Genomic DNA, 18,935 nt, shown 5'->3' on the forward strand with positions numbered 1-18,935 from the left:
CTGCTGGACTTTTGTTTTTGTTAAAAAATGAATTAGCTATTTTACACTCTTGGTAGAGGAACTCAGCATTTCAAAGAGTGAAAGAAATTAAAACACAAATGCTACTATCAGTTTTAATAATAATCATTATTATCATCATGATCATCATCATTATCATCGTAATTATAACATTCAGGCTCCCAGTTAACAAAACTGCATCATCAAGAAATAACACTGAATTCTGAAAGACAATTTTCTCCTCAGTGATAGCTGCTCATAGTTCACATGGAGAGCTCAGTGTTGAGGCAGATGATGTTAATAGGACACATATAAGAATGTGGGAGACTTGCATAAACTGAAGGAGGTCAAAAGCAATCTGTGCTGACAGTTCAGCCCATTTCTCAGAACCTAACATACATTTCAGCCCACGCATAACCTTTTTGCTTTTCTGAGCTCTTCATAGAGTGTTCAGTGGACTTTCTCTGAATGCAAAAGCCTGCTGTTCCTATTTAACATTCATAAATATCAGCTCAACTTGAGGTATAAAAAATTGTAGAGCCATTTTCATTGGAATTGAGGAAAAGATAAAAGACACTGACAGTCATTTTCCAGGGGGTTTGTGGGACTCACTAAGTGAATGAGGATCTTCTATCTTTGACACATGATAAGAGACACCAAAGAAGATTATAAAGGAAACAAAACTCTTCAGCAAACAGTAATTTGTGTTAAACTGCCATCACCGTCATCACGTATGCAAGCAAGATTAATACAGCATCCCACATCACAGGCATCATCCATGTAGATAATAAATGCAGCGATGCCTGTCACACCACTGACAGGCGGAGTTTAGGTAATACGAGCATGCATCACTGTTAGCAACAGTAACAGCAACACTATCATTAATGCTACCACAGAGATGGTAATAAAGCAGAATGGGGACACAAACACTGTTTACTTAGCTTTCTGTCATTTTCCTCTGTAATTTCTATCCTAAATAACATGTGCTGTGGCTCTCTGCATTAGTACACATGCCACTGCTGTGCTGAGCTGTCAAGGTGACTGTGGTTAAGGGGGAGTAGAGGGAATACAGGACTGAACAGTTACAGGACATTGGCCACAGGAGCAGACTGTCTGTACTGTAACTGTAGCATGACTAAGACACGTGGTGTATTATTATTCTAATAATAAACTCTGCCTGTCCTGCACCTGCTGGGTGGAAACACCTGGTGTTAGATTTTCTGGCTGTTCTGCAGAGCTGTTGAGTTAAAACACGGACAGTCTTTCTTTACAGTAGCTTCTGATGCGAACAAAAGGTCAAGTTCATATCAGCCCGACATGTAAAGGCGAAATTATGCATCATCTTTTAGTGTTTTACACAAATCTTCCTAATTTGTTCATGTCAAATCTCTTTTACCTGTGCATTTACGGCTGGTGTCTTCTTTCTTCGAAGCACTGAGGAGCCTACAGTCAAAGTTTTCCTCCCAAAATTCAGCAAACCACACATTCCTGCGATTGTTCTCGAGGGTGAGAGCAGTAAAGTATTCATCAAACCCTGGGAATAGAGGAAAGAGGGAAACGGCTAAGTTCCGGACCAATTATGAACCCACCTGGAGGAAATGAGGTGAAACTTGTGCAGTGGTATGGTGCTGGCTGCTATGTGTTGGAATCCCACCAGCAACTACTACTTCATCAAAATTTGACCCCAGTGGTTCCTCTTCCTCTAAAGCCCCATGGAAATTGAATAATTTCTTTCATCTAGGAAATTACATTAATTAAAAATCAGGATGCATAATAAATAGCACAGAGATTGTAAGTGGTGTCACAGCCTGTTGCCTCAGGCTGGGAGGTCCTGAAGGTGACAGACGGGTTTTCTTTTCTATATAAAATCCACTACAAGTGAGGTGGATTGGCATGAACAATGATGTAATGATGTTTAACACTCAATCCAACAGCGCTTAGGTGCCTGTATGGAGCAGTAGCAGAAGGAGAGATAACTAAGCAATAAGGAAGCCTGCATACTGAATTTTGTTTGTGCAACTTTACCACCCAATGTGGGTCAGGGACAAAACTGTTGCTGTTGATATATCTCTTTAAAAAAATGTGAATCTAACATTTGAAGACTTTTCTGCCTGTGTTTCTGCTCTGTTATCCATTCATATCAGCTGAGTCATGGGTAGAGGTAATAATGGCTGATACGACCTAAATGGCAAAAGACCAACAATGATGCATAGTGCATTAATAATATCCTCACTTCCCCCAGAGTGTACATCTGTCTAGGCTAGACCTCCCCTAAAAAAGGAAAACGTACTTTGAACTTGACTTTGACTTTGAAAGATGTTTTAGAGAGAAATCCAAAGTTAATCACTGGCATTCTTGGTGTTTTTAAGACAACAAAGATGCTTATTAGGACTAAATTAAAGCTTTTTATCAGACCTACAGTTTAGATTGTCACATGTGGGAGTGTCCTTGTGCAAGATATTGAACTCTAACATAGTTACTCTAGGTGAGTGTAGACCAGCTGCATAGCAGCTCCCTCACTGGTGTGTAACTGAGAGTGCAAATGGGTGAATGAGAAGTAGTGTAAAGTGCATTGGGTGAGACTGTCTCTCTAAGAGATTTAAAGCATGTAAAACCACATAGTGAATAAGTGGATATGATGACTGCATCAGCTGAATTCATTTACATTCACTAGTTCCAACGTTTAATAAATACCCAATTTATCCAAACTGGCTTTAGTCTGGTGCAGTGTAAAATGTAGAGCCAAATGTAAGGTCATAAGCCTCCGAGGGTTGTGTTTCTGAAAATTAAAAAGTAAGGTGGAAATATCGAGAAATGCAGAGAATTGACTCAAAATGTTTTCAAAGATCTGAATTTCCTTTATTCCTTTGTAGTTCTTTGCTTATGTTTACATGAGCTTGCTGGAGTGAGTCAGCGACACATGGAAATGTTATTTAATTCCAAATGTGAAATTCTGTCTGTACTATTGCTCTGATCAATATTGACATATTAACAATAGTTAACATGCCTGGTGTGAAAAATATTGCAAAAAGACCATACTGCATGTTTACTGTGTTGATTGACTGTGACTGATTCATTTCCAGACATCCAGACAGATAGTTTCTAATGAAAAAGCTCTGATCACCCACTTTCTTCATTGCATAGTTATTGACTAGCTAGTGATCAGCATTTATCAGCTGAAGAGCCCGGTGTTTCTGGAGTTGGTGGATACCAGAAGCTGACATAAAAGAGTGTACATGTACAACAGTCATACAACAGGAGACAAGAACGATGATCCTACATCAGTAATAAAGTTACTCTGTGTCGGCTGGTTGTATAAAGAGCAGCTGCAAACATATTCACCAAATTAGCTTTTTAAGGTGATAATGAGTCCATTTTGTGCTTAAAGCTTGTTTTGATGCCAGCAAGGGACTAAGAATAACTCATTATAAAACCGTTCATAGATATTTTCCCTTTTTTTTTGTATGGAAACCAATTTAGTCAATAAATAGCTACAGAAAAAAACAATCTAATAAAAAACTGTGGCATTAAAAAAAGCAAAGTAGAAAACAATATAACACAGTAGCACAGTGTGGGCTGTGTGTGCACCAGTGCATCTATACCTGTAATGGAGGAGCGTTTGGGTAGAACAGTGACTGCTCCCTCTGCTACATCCTCAAGCTGTTGGATGGGGCTGCTCTTGGTCCCCCAGCTGTCAGATCCAATCCACAGGAAATGGCCCACCTGATTGGCCCGCTTGGTGGCACTGAGAACTCCCCTGCAAACACATCCATGTGTGAATCAGGAGAGAGTACAAGAGGTGTGGGCAATCTAATTATCTAATACACAAAGGCACAGCTGTTTGGTAACATTTTAGCCCTGTCATCTACAGTTCTCTTGTTTATCTCATTAAAGGTGAAAAAGAATTGAGGGAAACTGTTGTGATTTTGAGTTAACCGCTGCATGTTTTGTTTCGTGTTTTTTTTTTTTTCTTCATGTCTCTTACTCATTTCTCTCACCTCTTTGTATTTACATTTCAATAGCGCTTCCACCGCTTGATTCCTGATCCTGAATTTAAAGATCGTAAATTTTTGATTTTGGGCCTCTTTACCTAAATGCTCCCCATGAGGCATTGTAAATGAAACAATATCTCTGTTACTTTGCTGCGATGTGTATTCCCACTTCTCCTTTGAGGCAAAGCTTGTGTTTGTGTTGTTGGAGGTGTGTTTGTGTAGCAGACATCCTGTACGCATGTTAAATCGCTGCCTGTAGCCTGCCTTCAGGAGCTGCTCCTCAGAGATTAAAGACCTCAACATGGCAAATCGTCAAAACGCTTGAACGACATAGACGAAGCCAAAATGTGCTGCGCTCCTCACCTTATATCTTCTTCGTTGGCAAAGATGATGACTGCCCGTGAGTGCTGCGTTTCCAACAGCTGTTGGATGACTTTGTCATAATCCTCCTGCTTGGGGTTGTGGGGAATTTTCAAAGACTGGGCAATGCAGATTCCACCTTTTAATGGGAAAGAAGTAAGACATGGTAAGGCCTCTGGGATGATCTCATCCCTTCATTCTGTCTCACACACTTATGTAAACACACATCCACACACAGACACACAGACACGGACATACACACAGAAACACACACTTGTAAGCCTGAGGTCACAAGGGCTGCTTTTTCTTCCTATAGAAATCTCACCCATCATGAAAGGAAAAACACATTTGAGCACAACAGTGAATCTATGCCGCCGTCATGCTTGGTATAGAGTCTAATTTATAGTCTTAGAGTGTATACATCTACATTTTGGCAATAATCTGAAAACCACAGCAGCGTGCAATATAACACTCAAACTGCACCTTCTGACTGAGCACCAGCATCCTTTCACAGAGTTAGAGAGTGATAAACATACTGTATCTGCTACAGCAAATCCAATAATCTACATCAACAGGGCCATAAAAGATTTCATATCATAGATTTGTGAAAATTTAACAACCTGCCATTGACTTTTAATTTAAAGTCATTATCAAAGATCTCTTGTTGGAGGCTGAAACAATCAGATAGCACAGCCGCCAATGACAAACACAGAGGATATTAATAGTGACAATAAATCATTCTCAGACAGATCAGCACTAATGAGCTTGTACAGGATAAAGGAAACTGATTGCTTTGGTGTGTTGCTAAATAGATGCTTGTTACTGTTTTTGGCACAATGGGCTTTAAGCAGTTTGCTAGATATTGTTGTCTTAAGGATTAAATCAACAGCTCATTATCAGGTAGAGAAGCAAAAATCATATCTTTAAGTAAAAAAACGACTGAGGTTTGCCCCACTCTGGTGTGGTAATTATAGGTGTGAAGGACACGGTAACCCTTGCAGTACTTAAGATAAACAGATAATATGATCACCTGTGCAGGAGAACATCCTAACTGCTTAAGGCCTAGACTGAGGCAGTGGCAAAGCTATACCCAAACCAATTAAAAATTCTCCCACTCAAGCGTTTTAATAGACTACCCAATAACCTTTCAGTTTGAGTTTTCCTGAGTAGACAGAGAAATGGAAGGAATCTCCTAATTGCCAGTCTCCTCAGGCTCATTACTTTGATATAAACAGCTTTTAGCTGGCAGATCACACATCACCAGTCACGGTTTACTCTGGGATTTCTAAAGGCAGAAGATAGCAAAATGACAACTGCTGAACCTCCTCTTAACCGTCCATTTTTTCTAGGATCAGCAAGCAGAATTACAGATCTTCCCTGATGCGAGAAAACATTTTTGTATGTGCCACAAGACCTCTGGGATAGCTGCTGTTATCTTCCCTAAGGTACAAAACACAAAAACTGCCAATGGCCTTGCTATTGCTTAAAGGTTTATGGTATCCTGTTAAAGTCAAAGGTGTTTGGTGTCATTTGTGCAGGGAAGCTAGTGTTGTAGGTCTCCATGGGAAAGAATTAAAGCTAATTTTCAAAAACAGATTTCAGTTCATTTTCTGCTAAATGACTATTTGTAACTGCAATTGTAATTTCCACAAAGAGTATGAAACTGCACTTAAAGGTTTCTGTTTTGGGTAACAAAAGCCCTGTGTAATATCTGATTCTGTTGTGTGCCTCTTTATTCTGGGGGTCTATTTGTCTTCAGGTAGGTGTCACACTCATTAATTCCAGAGAGGAGGGAAAATATCATATGCTGAGGTCTCATGAAAATGTATTAACTCCATTATTACAAAAACCTGCAGGCTTGTGTGAAGAGCTATAATGGTATAACAGTCTTGAGCAGAGATGTATTATAGGTCACAAAAGTCAATAATACAGACAGAGACCACAGGAGCCACTGATGAAGATAAGAAGTGTTTGGAGCAGATTCCATCTTCAGAGAGAGAGAGAGGGAGAGAGAGAGACAGTGCACTACAGCCGAACGTTTAGTGGACTGCACACAAGCCGGTGGTCGTGCAGCAGTGGCAACATTATTGAGTGCCTGCCGAATACCTCTGTCTGCCATTTCTGTCAGTCAGGTGGTCAGTCAGTCAGTTAGTCAGGGAGGCAGACATGATGGAAATGCAAGCGTTTGTATCTGTACTTCCAGAGCACTTGTGTTGTGCATCGGACGGCCTTCGCCTGTCACTGGAAGGCGTTGTGTGGACTTGAAGGAGTCCTCAAATCAAACTGTGGGTTTAAAGACGAGCCGCATGTCTTAGCTGGAGATGTGTGATGTGAGACAGATAAATGTCAGCTTGTGGTGTCAGTGTTCTTCTTACCCAAGAAAAAGGATTGTATAGTAATACTGTATTTTCTAGCTGTCATAGTTAGTGAGAAGAGTAAGAATGACACATTTGTCTATAAGATTCAAAATGACTCAAAATATTTAATTTCTGCTTACAGTCAAGGTGAGATGCAGAGGTTTGTGACAGAGAATTCTTTAGCTGTGCCTTATTCATTTACCTATGGTCTTGCAACTGTGGACCCCTACCCCCTGCTCCATATTTGATTAATATATAGAAAACGGCTCAATGATCATGATAGCTAAATTCATCAGGCTGTTGGAAGTTCTGCGCTTATCTGTCTAAGTGCCATAGGTCATGCACTGCATTAACTGCTTCAATTATTCATCCTCAATGCCCTTGGTTCTGAAAATACACTCCAGGGCGAGGAATCCAGCTTTGCCATTTTGCTTAGTGAAATACAAATCTTTTTGAATTAGAAGTTCTTGATTGATTCAACCCCCCGCCTGCCAACTCAACACCCTCCAAACCCAAACCTCCAGGGGATCCATAATGCTGCAATTATATTTATCACTTCGGCAGTCAAAAGGAAGACCTGCTCCCTCTAGTCTCCCTGGCTAAACACATGGGAGCACATAAAATTGGGCTGACATGCAGCTGACATTCATATTCTACATCTGAGAGCCCTTCCATATAATTTGTGACTTTCCACAGCTGGTCAGGGACTTGGCAATGTTGAGGGGTCATGCAGAAGTAATGTGTTCCATTTTATACTGTTTGCAGATGCAAACAGTACTCTCCTACTGCTAAATATGATGGCTATACTTTACTGGCAGATTTTCTTTCTCCTCACAGCCCGATCTCAGACTAGATCTAACAACACATTGTGTTGGCAACCTGCTGCAATCAATTCCACAGTGATACGTTGTGGGAGGTTTTCCTCAAATGCAAGTCTTTTTATCAAATGGGAAAAAAATGAACTCCATCGCTTTGGCCTGAGTCCAGACAGACACACACACAAAAATAAATAAATAAAGAAGATTAATCTCTGCCAGCTTCACCTGCAGCCAGGATGAAGGTGCATATTGGAATAGTGGCGAAACAGGAGGAAGAAAGCAGAAAAAAACCCAGAAAAAACTAAAGGGATCAATACAGGCTGACCATCACTCCAGTCTCAGCTTGGGGTAATGGGCAGCCATATTGCATTAGTCTGTAAGATGGTTCTCCTTGAAGTGGTGAAGCGAGAGTCCTACTAATGCATCTGACATTTCACTGCAACCAAACAGGAGAGCCACAAACAACAGTCTCAAGGCCTCATGGATCCACTAGCAGGGATACTGCAACAACATCCATCCAATAATGTTGTTGTTGTTCTGCAGTTGAGCAACCAAACCTGATAACTCACAGTATTTCCAACATATTCTCTTTCATTCACATTCATTCAAATGTTTGCTTCTTATTTAATTTAATCCAAACTATTCAGTTCTGGTGCAGAATGCTGTCTTTGAATGAATGCTATCAGTGTAAAGTTATGCTATTACTCAATGAACATATTTATTAAAGATAAGATGCTTTGGGTACCGAATGGAAATAATTCCCATTTGTATATTAATACAAAATATTGCAAAGTGACTGCTGCTCAGTAGCAACAGGATGAGTCCATAACAATGAGTTATAATTTCAAGCCGTCATAACAATAACAATGTGTTTACTGCTCCTTGCAAAATATAAAAATGAAACATCAGTGCAAAATGTATTGCAGAAAACCAGCTAGAGGAATCAGTGTTTAGCTGTGGAGATAAAATGAACTGAAAGCCCCAAAATAAGCCTTAAATCAGTGCTTTTTCTCACTTGTTCATCCACTGGCTACTATTTTTCTCTCCCTGTCTCTGCCAATGCAAATGGTGCAGCCACAAACCGCTTCTTAAAGTTTTAATGAGTGATCACACTGGACATGAATGCAAACAGATCAAATATTTATGCGTGTTGGCCATGTGATTGATGCCTGTGGGATATCATTAGCTTTAGAGGTTTCCTCACATTAGTCTTTTAGAAGTGACAGAGATCACTCCCTGCAGATTTACAGGAAATGGATTGTAATCCATTGAGTTGAAGAAGCAGAATGCTTGGTACTGTTGTGAGTTGCATGCGTATGCTGTCATGGATGATGCAGGGTAAATTTCCAACCTTGGAAACGTTGCTCTTAAAGTCACTCTTTTTCGAAGATTGGAAAGGAATAGGAATTCTGAACACAAAAAGAATACAATATAATGTGCAATTAAATTTTTTTTCCAATAATCCTACACGAATCTACAAGTGTATCCTTTATCTGATTTTGCAGAAATCTAAGAAAATCTAAAACTTTAACCGTAAAAAATTACCTGACTTACAAGACTGTTTTCTAGACTATTTAGTAGTTCAGTACTCTCACAGTTTAATCATACTGAGTTTTAAGGGAAATATCTAGAGACATTCATCAAAGAAGCCAGGTTTTTTTCAAAAATAAAAACATCAAAATCCCTGCTGCTTCATACATTCACCAGCGTGGTTTGAAGTGACTGACCATAAAGCTGCCTGACCATCATTACCATCCTCAGAGCTCAGAGCAGAGAGAGGAAACAGAAAAGGCAGAGTGTAAAACAACACTCTCCTGTCTGTAAGCCAGAGAGAATATATTAGACCATTTCAAACAATTTCCCTTTTGAGTTTGCATGCAGCAAAAAGCAAAATACTGAGATGGTTACATATAAAAACATTGACACGGCTAAAGGCCATGCTCATTATTGTGACATCTTCTCTGCAAGCTGTTATGCTATCTACATTTCCACAAACACTCCTCAACTCAGTGGGGAGTTGAAACAGAAGTTGACAAACATCAAATATTCATCTACACAAACCAGATTTTACCATGAAATGGTACTGCAAAATGCAACTTTCACTGAGTGAAATTAAAAAGATTACTATAAATAATTTTTCTTTTTAGTTCCCTTCGATCGCCTTTTCTTACCTGCTTCTTTGGAGAGTTGCGTGAAGGCCTCGACTCCTTTCTCTCCGTAGCTGCCCTCTGAAGCAATGGTGGAGACATAAGTCCAACCCAGGGCCCGGATTATGTCCACCATGGCCTGGGCCTGGAATGAGTCTGGAGGAACCACCCGTGAGAAAAAGTCATAGCGCCTGTCGTCACTCAGTTCCGGGGCTGTTGACGCATAGCTGATCTGTGGGATCTTGAAGAAAAGATGTTGAGTTGGAGAGAGAAAGGGAATGGTTACTCATGTGTTGATGCTATTCTGGTACAGCATCATAGGTGGTTACTATGGCGACTGTTCTGACAAATCACATTTTGAATGGTCATGTCCAAAAGCACACCTTGTTTCCCACCCAGTCCACTCTATTTACTGTCAGTGCTTTATGTGAAATATAAACTGTATGCCCTCAGCTGAATGCCCGAAAAAAAATCCCATGTTAGCCGTGACATTTAAACATGTTAATCAGGTATATACAAAGCCTGGCTAGATTTCCCTTGTTTCCAGCCTTCACGCTAACCTAAGCTAAGCTAACTTGCTGCTGGCTTTAACTTTATATTGAATGTACAGATGTGTGTCTCCTCGCGTAACTCTCAGCATGTGCACACTTTTTAAAATATTAAGCTAATGCTAATTCTTGCATGTTTATATTACTTTAGTGTATGTGGGCATGCTAGATACACGTACGCTATCATTTCAGTTTGCAGCTTTTAAATACATTGTTTATAGAAGGGGCGGCTGTAGTTCAATTCAAAAGGCAGTCGTCCATGGACCACAGGGTGAGTGGTTCGATCCCCGGCCCTGGCTATACCCTGGGCAAGACACTGAACCCCTAACAGCCCATTCCCCTCCCCAGCTGTGCAGTGCCGGTCAAAGCCTGGGAGAAATTGTAGAGGTTGCGTCAGGAAGGCCATACAGTGTAAAAACTGCCAAATTAACATGCGGACAATGATCCGCTGTGGCGACCCTGAACTCATGGGATAAGCCGAAAGGATAGAATCCAAACAACCTGTGAAGGCTATGTTAGACATAGTAATAGTATCACAAAAATTCAAGTCATAAACATAAACAATCTTTTGTGTGTAATGTAGATGCTAATATATATGACAACTTTCACATAGACTTTACCCAAATAAACAAGCATTTTGTCCCATTAATATACTGAATGTCAGAAAACACAAGCAGGAGCTGTGCATTACTCTCTTCTTTCGCTGCTCACTGTAGCCTAGGGGTTGAGAAAATTGCTTGCAAAACAAATTAGCATTACTTTTTTCATATATTTTACATTATCTTGTCAACTGATCATTTTGCATAGCATACATGGGGTCTGTTACCCAGGCAACATGCTCTGCTGTCATTTTTTCTCATATCATATCAATGAAGACTCACTGCAGAAACCAGAAACTCTTTACAACCTCTTTTTGTGAACAAGCAGCAAAACCTCGTAAGCGCTCTCTTACATGCCCTCAGTCTGTCTTCATCACACTACATCACATCCAAATAAAAAACTTCAGAATAAAAATAAGAATCCAGTGTTGTGAATGAGCTACTTTTGTCTCTTCTACAGTACATCACTCTGAAACTAGGACGGCCCAACAGACTGTCGTGTCTAGTTCTAATGGAAGTGAAACATGAAATATGACAAGGATGAAAAATATAACTATGGTATGTAACAAAAACAACACATTTTGACTAAACACACTTAATTCTAGGCCCCATCACTAGCCTTTCCATGGAGCTTTTAATGATGTTTTTTTCAGGACATGGTGTTTACTCAGTTTGCATGCTTAGTCATTAACGTGTCACTTTCATAACACAGGTTATACTTGGCTTTCCCAAATTCAAAGTCTACTTACTAGCCTCTCTGTAGCTTTCAGCTGCATCCAATATTCATCCAAATTGCAAGATTTTGAACAAAAATAAAGGTCAGATGTGGTCTAGTCCTATACTATATAAGTGAGCGAAATCCATCAGCTGGAGGTGAAATGTGGCTAAAAGATACATTATAGAAATGGCTAATAAATAGACCATGAGTTAAAGGCTTTTTTATTGAATACGTAAAGTAAATGTTGACTGAGGATATTTTGGGTTATATTTTCAGGATTTAATGTTTTCTATTTTACCCTAAAATAAGTTGCCTTGTCCAATGTTTTCCTCAGATTTTGATTATAAAATTTTGGTTGGCCTTACAATGAATTTGTTTATTTAGTGTCTATTTCTGTGATATTCGATTTGATTTACATATCACAGCCTACTGACAACTTATTACACATCTTATTTATAAAGTCCTGATTCAAAACTAACATAATAGGAACTATTTAACTGGGAGATGCTGGAGCTGATGTAACATTTGCGGTTGGTTTTACCAAAAAAAAGAGGTCTAACATTGTTTTAAAAGTTTTTTAACTACAGAAACACAAAGATGTTACAAAGTTATACCTCTTATTGTATTGTTGGCTGGATTCAACAATGAAAAAGCCTGTTTCTCTACCAAGGTGCAGAAAGCAGACACATCCACAACAGCATGTTCATTTTGTCCTGGAATCACTTTAAATCCTGGAATTAATGTTAGTTTGCAACAGATTATCTGAGCTGTTTTTGAGCAGTGGATACTTTGAGCAGCTCAAGTATCACACAGTAGTGGAAAAGTGAGGACAAACAGTCCTCAGTCTGCTAGAGTATATTCTATGTTATGTTATTCTACGTATATTCTATTCTAAGGCATTTATTGTAATCACACTTAATTATCACTATTAAATAACAGCTGACACACTGTACTATCAGCTGAACTGTGAATATGCAGATAATGTTGAGTATGAGAATATACAACAGGCTATATCATTGAACTTGAAACTTTAAAAGATGCAAGATAGTCACTTTTTCAACAAAACCTCTTAAAAGTCTGCAGGTGTTCTTTATAGTTGAAAACATGTCTTTAAATGGCTCAGATTTGCTTGCAGTAGGGCTCCAGGGGGAAAATATTGATCAGTTGGTAGGTCTTTCTGGCAGGACACCACTTCAATCCAGACTAAGCAACAATTATAAACATCCCAGGTTCCCAGACAATGGATGTTCACTTACCTCAGTCTCTTCCTCTGCCACCATGAGGTTCACATTTATGGTTTTAATTGAAATGTCTTGACTGGATTGCCATAGAATCTGATGCTCATTGAAGTGGAACTGTCATTTCTATCAAACATCATGGCTAAATACTTTGTTGCTTTGTGTTTAGTGCTCATTCACAGATCTTAGCCTCCTAACATACTGTATTTAAAATAACATCACTTATCACGTGAGCATGGATTGTGATGTTAGCCTAAGTCACTGAGCCACTAGCATGGTTGTACATACTTTTTTTTCAGACAGAACATAAATTTAACTTTATAGAAGGCTTGTTAAATGAAATTTGTAATTAAACACAAATTTACAAGGATGATCTGTAGGACGTTTTAACTTTAGTGAAAAAGACATATGTATCCCAGGTTTTTATGAAGCTCTGACATCAGACAAGAGTACAATTATGGGGTATTTTATTCCTTTTTAATTTGATTCCTTTATTTTTAAATGTCTAATTATGTAAAAAGAAATGAGAGAGAAACTAAAGGGAATAAAACAGAAAGAGCAGGAGTCTCTGGTGAGTTTAGTCAGAGGCTAAAATGATGAAAAACACACTGAAACACTCCCATAGCAACCTTGTCTCCTAAAAATTACATTCCCTTGCAGCTACAATAAACTGGTAAGGCGATTGTGTTTTTGTAGGCAACATGATGCTGTGGATGGATTATCTTCGAATGTAACATTTTTCTAAATGAATTACATTTATTAAGATAAATCAAGTCAAATGGATGTGTTAACATGTGTGGCAGGAGTACAAAGCTAATGACTGTCACACAGTAGACCAAAGTTTGACTCCAGAGTCCCGTGTGTGGTTGTGCTCCATGATCATGTATTTTTATTATTCACTGTATATATTTTGCCATAATTGCCATAGCATCTCTGAGCATGTTCTCCCCTACCTGCGTTGGTTTCCTCAACATACTCCGGTTCCTCTCACACAAACATGCATGTTAGGATTACTGGTGACTCTGAATTGCCTGTGGATGTGAATGTGAGAGTGAATGGTTGTCTGTCTGTGTGTCTCTCTCTGTGTTGGTCCTGAGATATGCGCCTCTTGCCCTTTGACAACTGGAATAGGCTTCAGTTCCCCCGCAACCCTACACAGAATAAGCAGTTACAAATAATGGATGGATGGATGTTTTCTTGTTAAAGTACTTTTACCTTTGTACTTTAAGTAAAATGTAGGTAATCTGCTTAGTAATTTTACTTGAATAAAATACTTCTACTACATCTGCACACATTTTGCTGAACAAACCATTTTGCTGCATAGTTGCACATAGTTGCTGAACCTTCAGCCTCCATCTTCATCTCATAGTCTTTATTAACATGTTCAGTATCAGTGTTTTTCTGAATTGCCATTTACATTAAATGTCAACTTAGGCTATTTGTCTTAACACAAAATGTAATCTGGTTGCAATAACATTACCTACAAAAATGGAATTGTGATAGCAGTTCACTTGTATATCAGTGAAATTTTTAGGAGAAAGAGTTGGCGTGCATGTCTTTAAGTTGAAAACAGTATACGGGCTGTGACAGTACAGCAGTCACATTTGTAAAACAGCAAGGCATGTTTAACATCTTATGTTTTTCAGAAAAGCACAAAAACCTCAGGAAAAGTAAAGCAGGAAATAGGATCCATCAATCTGCCTTCATTGCAATTTTTTGCATGAGCTGCTTTAACTAATAAATCTAAAAAAAATCCATCACAAAGTTAATCAGTTGATAAAGGGATCAAGTACTTAGTTGTTCACAATGTTGCCTAAGTCCTATGCATCTCATCATCAACTGTGTTTGAGGTCTTGAAATTGCAATCAGACAACTAGGATTAAAATACTGGCTCCCAAAAGACAGGTGGACGCAAAAATGAGGACATGCATCAATTTCTCTTGAACCCCATGCAGTAGCTCATCACACAGTCTAATCTAAGCACAGTATGAATGCCATCCATTTCTGTTAGATTGATCAAAAGCAGCAGGACACTGGGGAAACAGAGGAATGAGGACACAGTGGCCAGCTGATGGGATTGCTTCAACTTCGAGTGTGAGTTATAGCTTTGACCCACAACTCAAAGGGGGTTAACTGCATGGAGCAGACAAATTGAGGAGCACAGGAGAAGGACAAGCTCAAGATGACTCAATATGTTTCAAGTCCCCAAAAAGAGAGATGCAAAATCAAAAACACAAAATCAAAACAAATTCACAGGGAAATTTTGCACCAATGTCAGACTTCAGCAATGCCTAAATTGAGTGTACTGGGTGGAAGAGGGAGTATAGTTAAGTAATGGAAAAGCAACAGCTGAGGGGATTTGCATTTAAAAAGACTCTTCTTTCAAAAAATGGAAGCATCTACATCAAACATTTGATAGGGGTTCTATCTCAACAGAGCTCATGTAGTAATACTACCAAGTCAAAAGGTGTTATAGGATTGTTGAATCATGTCCTATCTTTTCCCCAGCTGGGATATAAAAGCTGCTTGAACATCTGTCTCTCTGGAGCTTTTTGCTGCAGGGAACCATTTAAGATGACAATGTCTTTTTACTTTGTCCCAGGCTCATACCCTATTGATATAATTTCTCTATTCCTTATTTCCCAAGAATCTACACTTCACTGCAGTACAAACATCCACATTTTCACCTTTTGCTTTTTCAATTAGCACTTTGACCTCCGGGTAACAACAGTACTTGATTAAAACCTTGATTGAGAAAATCCCGAGGTGTAAGGATTAAGACGGCTGAGGATATGAAGGAAATGCTGACTAACCGATACTGATTACAATCTAACATCTTTGTGTCTTTTTCTCTCAGGAAGCTAATGGGCTCTAAATTAAGTGAAATACTAGTTGGTATTCTAACCTTCCGTGAGTTTGTTAAATTAAAACTTTCTGAAATTGATTATGTATTTCTAAGTAGATTAGCAACGAAGTTTAGCTTTTTTGCTTTACTCAAACATGCATGATAATTCCAACAAGTGTGTCAACTAAATAAGCTCTTGTTGCAATAAATTGCAGCATATTTGAGAAAGTGAATCTGTGAAGATGATATAATAACGATGGGACAACAGATATTTTTTATTTATACAGAACCACTTTTATGTAAATAATTATGCTGGGAATGTGTGAAAGTTTGTTTTCTTTCAATCCTTTCATCTGGGGAATTTGCTCTTTCCTTAGTTGCCCTTGATTCTTAAGTCATTAAGAACTTAGAAGCTATACACATGAAACATGGCATCACACATGACAACAAGATGTATGCTCCTGTGGCAACAAGGTGAAAGGGTGATAGCAATGCCTGCAAGCAACAACAAACAACTACAATTAACCACAAGCCGATCATGAGCAACTGAATTCAGGCCGAGAAAATGATTAACGTTGCCCCCGTTCAGCAACACAATTACCCAACACTGATGTCTGGCACCTGTCATCTGCAGTGTAGATCAAAGTTAGGATTGCTGAGGGTTATCGCCTGGCTTTCTCTTGAAAGTATCTGGGCTGACAGGATCGATGGAAGGAAAACAGGGGTCTGTTATAGGGGACATTGTTTTATTGATTAACCACCACAAAGTGCTGCAGCTGCCCTGCATAAAAATCTGTTGTAGAAGAATAAAGAACGTTAAGAAAAAACAAGACAGAATTGGGAGAGATGGTCAGCGGGGGCAAGGTGGTAATCTGCTTACTGACATTAAATGAGAATTTCAACCTGGGTGTTTAGGAGGAGAGGTGAGCAAGTGAGGTTGTGTAAAGGTTAGACACGTTCACAGCAAGAGGGAATGCCAGGTGAAGTTAATTAGAGAGTCTTGGCCTTTCCATTGCATTTCCACATACTGCAGCCCCCAAGCACCATGGGCAGCTCTACAGAAAGGTGAGAGACTGTAATGTTTGTGCTTTAACTGTCCTGGCTGGCTAATGTGGAGGTGATGATTCTGAGGAGCTGAGAGCAGCTCCTGCAGATGCAGCGAGCTGTGCCTCTCTGCTTTGTCATTTCTCGCAAAAGTGTGACGCATTATGAATTATGTTATTTGAAGAGAAATAGACAGCATATGGCGCAACAAGACTCTCAGTTGGGGTAATGGCAACCATCTATCCATGCCATCTGAGAAGAGGGATGTCTGCAGATATGAAAGGACAGGCTGTCTCCACAGAAAACAGAGTCCTATGACAGTCCATGGGTTTTTAAACAAAAACTCAGACAAAAAACAAAGGCCATCTTTCAAACACAGAGCTGCTCCCCACAATGTAGCACTGAGTAGACACCACCAGTGTCACAAATTAGGCACAAGAAACTAGAATGCTGTCCACACTGGGTTTGGTATCCATTAATCTGAGCTCTCAAAAACATAGCTGCAAACAAACTGTGAGTGGCAGAACAGAAATGTTTCTCATGAATGGCTAGAGCGAGGGGCACCCAGGCAGTTCCTGTTGCAGGAATCTGCCTCTATTTGCTGCATGATTAGCCTCTAAGTGTATCTTGACATCAGTCAGTTCCACAATCTCCACGGTTACTGGGGAAATGATTGCGGGCTTTGAAAGACCCGACCCTAACGCCATGCTGTCTGTGGCTGGACGCCAATGCACAGATTGTCCTTGTGACACCAGCACAATAACACTGACACACACGCACACACAGACACAACTTTAGGTATAATCATATGAACTGCTCAAGAAACTCTTTCTAAGAGCAACAGTAAAACTACACACCCCATTCATGATGGAATATTCGCTCACAAAATGTATGTGTAGCTCACCTGCTCAGCCTTGTAAAACAGCAATGGTCGGTATCCTATAAACAAAAAACTATACTGTACAATAAACTGGCCTATAAAGATATTGAGCATTTATCAAGTTTTACATCATTCCCGCTAAATCAAGGCTCAGCAGCTCTGTGGCATGGGAGGGCCTGCACAGCCTTCGGTTTGCAAACAACCAGTAAACAAACAGCAGTACCATTTGTTAACAGGCTAGAGGTAATGACTGTGTCCACACATGCATCCTCAGGCTGGGCTTTGGTAATCTCTCTTCACCAGAGTACGGCACTGCCAATGCAGTCATGAAGGCAGGGAGGAAGGGCGGGGGAAACAGACAGCTATCCCTCCTTCTCTCTGTCACTCTCTCTCCTTCTCTTCCTGCCCATCTGTGTCACTCGCTCTCACTCCAAGTCTCTTTTTGTAAAGGGCCTCATCATTGTGCCCTCACACAACCTGTGACTCTCAGCCTCGCTCCCTTGTTCTCCGCCCCTCTGTGCCTTTCAGGCCTGTTGGACAGGGACAAGTGAGTCTCATCATTCTGTGTGTGTGTCTCTTCCTCCCTCCCTGTCATCTGTCTGCATGCAGACACGCCCACACAGATGATCAGTAGACACTTCCTGCCCAGAGAGGTCCTTAAAGCTGCCAATTTCCCCCAAGTCGAGACAATCTGCCCTCAGTCGTTCGCTCGAATGCCAGCCAACTGACAGACAGGATTACGTTTCTTTTTTAACAGTGTATCTGGTCACTGCAAACACCAAACCTCAAATTTTTTGAAAAATGTCCTTCATTTTCCCTTTGATGTGGCAATTAAAGCATGATAATACAATATTGTTATCATGGTTATGTTTCGGGAACTCAGCTTGGTTAACCTTGTAATAATAAGCACAACACGACTTAAACACTGACTTCCTTACTATGACTTCGTAAGGTTAATATGGCAAATGGAGATGTGTTTGTGTACAAAATGTCTCATATTTACTCTCCTTTTATTTTCAGTATCTACTAACCCCCTAGCTTTTTTTTTCAACTTCCAACTTAGACCCAACAAAAGAATACACTGATGAAAACAAACCAACTTAAATAAAATAACATGATGAAAACAGCTGATGAAAAGTGCAGAGTTGAGTCATAATCCTCAGTTTGTTCATCAGTATAAAAAACATCAAAAACATCTTTCATATTCACATTATTGATGATAGCAGCTTTGGGAACAGGTCATCACTGCTAAACTATTGAGAGAGAGTCAGGCAAGACAAATAGAGTATTTCAATATTTCATTAAAAAAAGAAGTGTTGAACTAAGCCTCACATCTCATTCCTACTAAATCCCTCCACTGGCTTTTAGGCACTTGTTCTACGAGGGCCTCGC

The 18,935-nt window shown here is 39.6% G+C and overlaps 1 protein-coding gene across 7 annotated transcripts in view; it reads right to left on the reverse strand.

Annotated features, from left to right (window-relative positions):
• The window catches only part of LOC137139247 (metabotropic glutamate receptor 7-like), a 55,793-nt gene that overhangs the window by 20,743 nt on the left and 16,115 nt on the right, over positions 1–18,935 (reverse strand). For all 7 annotated transcript variants that reach the window (XR_010916288.1, XR_010916289.1, XM_067526263.1 and 4 more), the window contains exons 2-5: positions 9,696–9,912; positions 4,353–4,488; positions 3,600–3,754; positions 1,394–1,531 (exon numbers count right to left, since the gene is read on the reverse strand). Coding sequence is in view for 5 of the 7 variants with exons in the window: in XM_067526263.1 (XP_067382364.1) it covers positions 1,394–1,531; positions 3,600–3,754; positions 4,353–4,488; positions 9,696–9,912 (646 nt within the window). In the remaining 2 variants the exon portion in view is untranslated. The remainder of the gene's footprint in view (positions 1–1,393; positions 1,532–3,599; positions 3,755–4,352; positions 4,489–9,695; positions 9,913–18,935) is intronic.

The sequence above is a fragment of the Channa argus genome, chromosome 13 (genome assembly GCF_033026475.1).
Source record: "Channa argus isolate prfri chromosome 13, Channa argus male v1.0, whole genome shotgun sequence".
In the NCBI taxonomy this organism is placed as follows: Eukaryota; Metazoa; Chordata; class Actinopteri; order Anabantiformes; family Channidae; genus Channa; species Channa argus.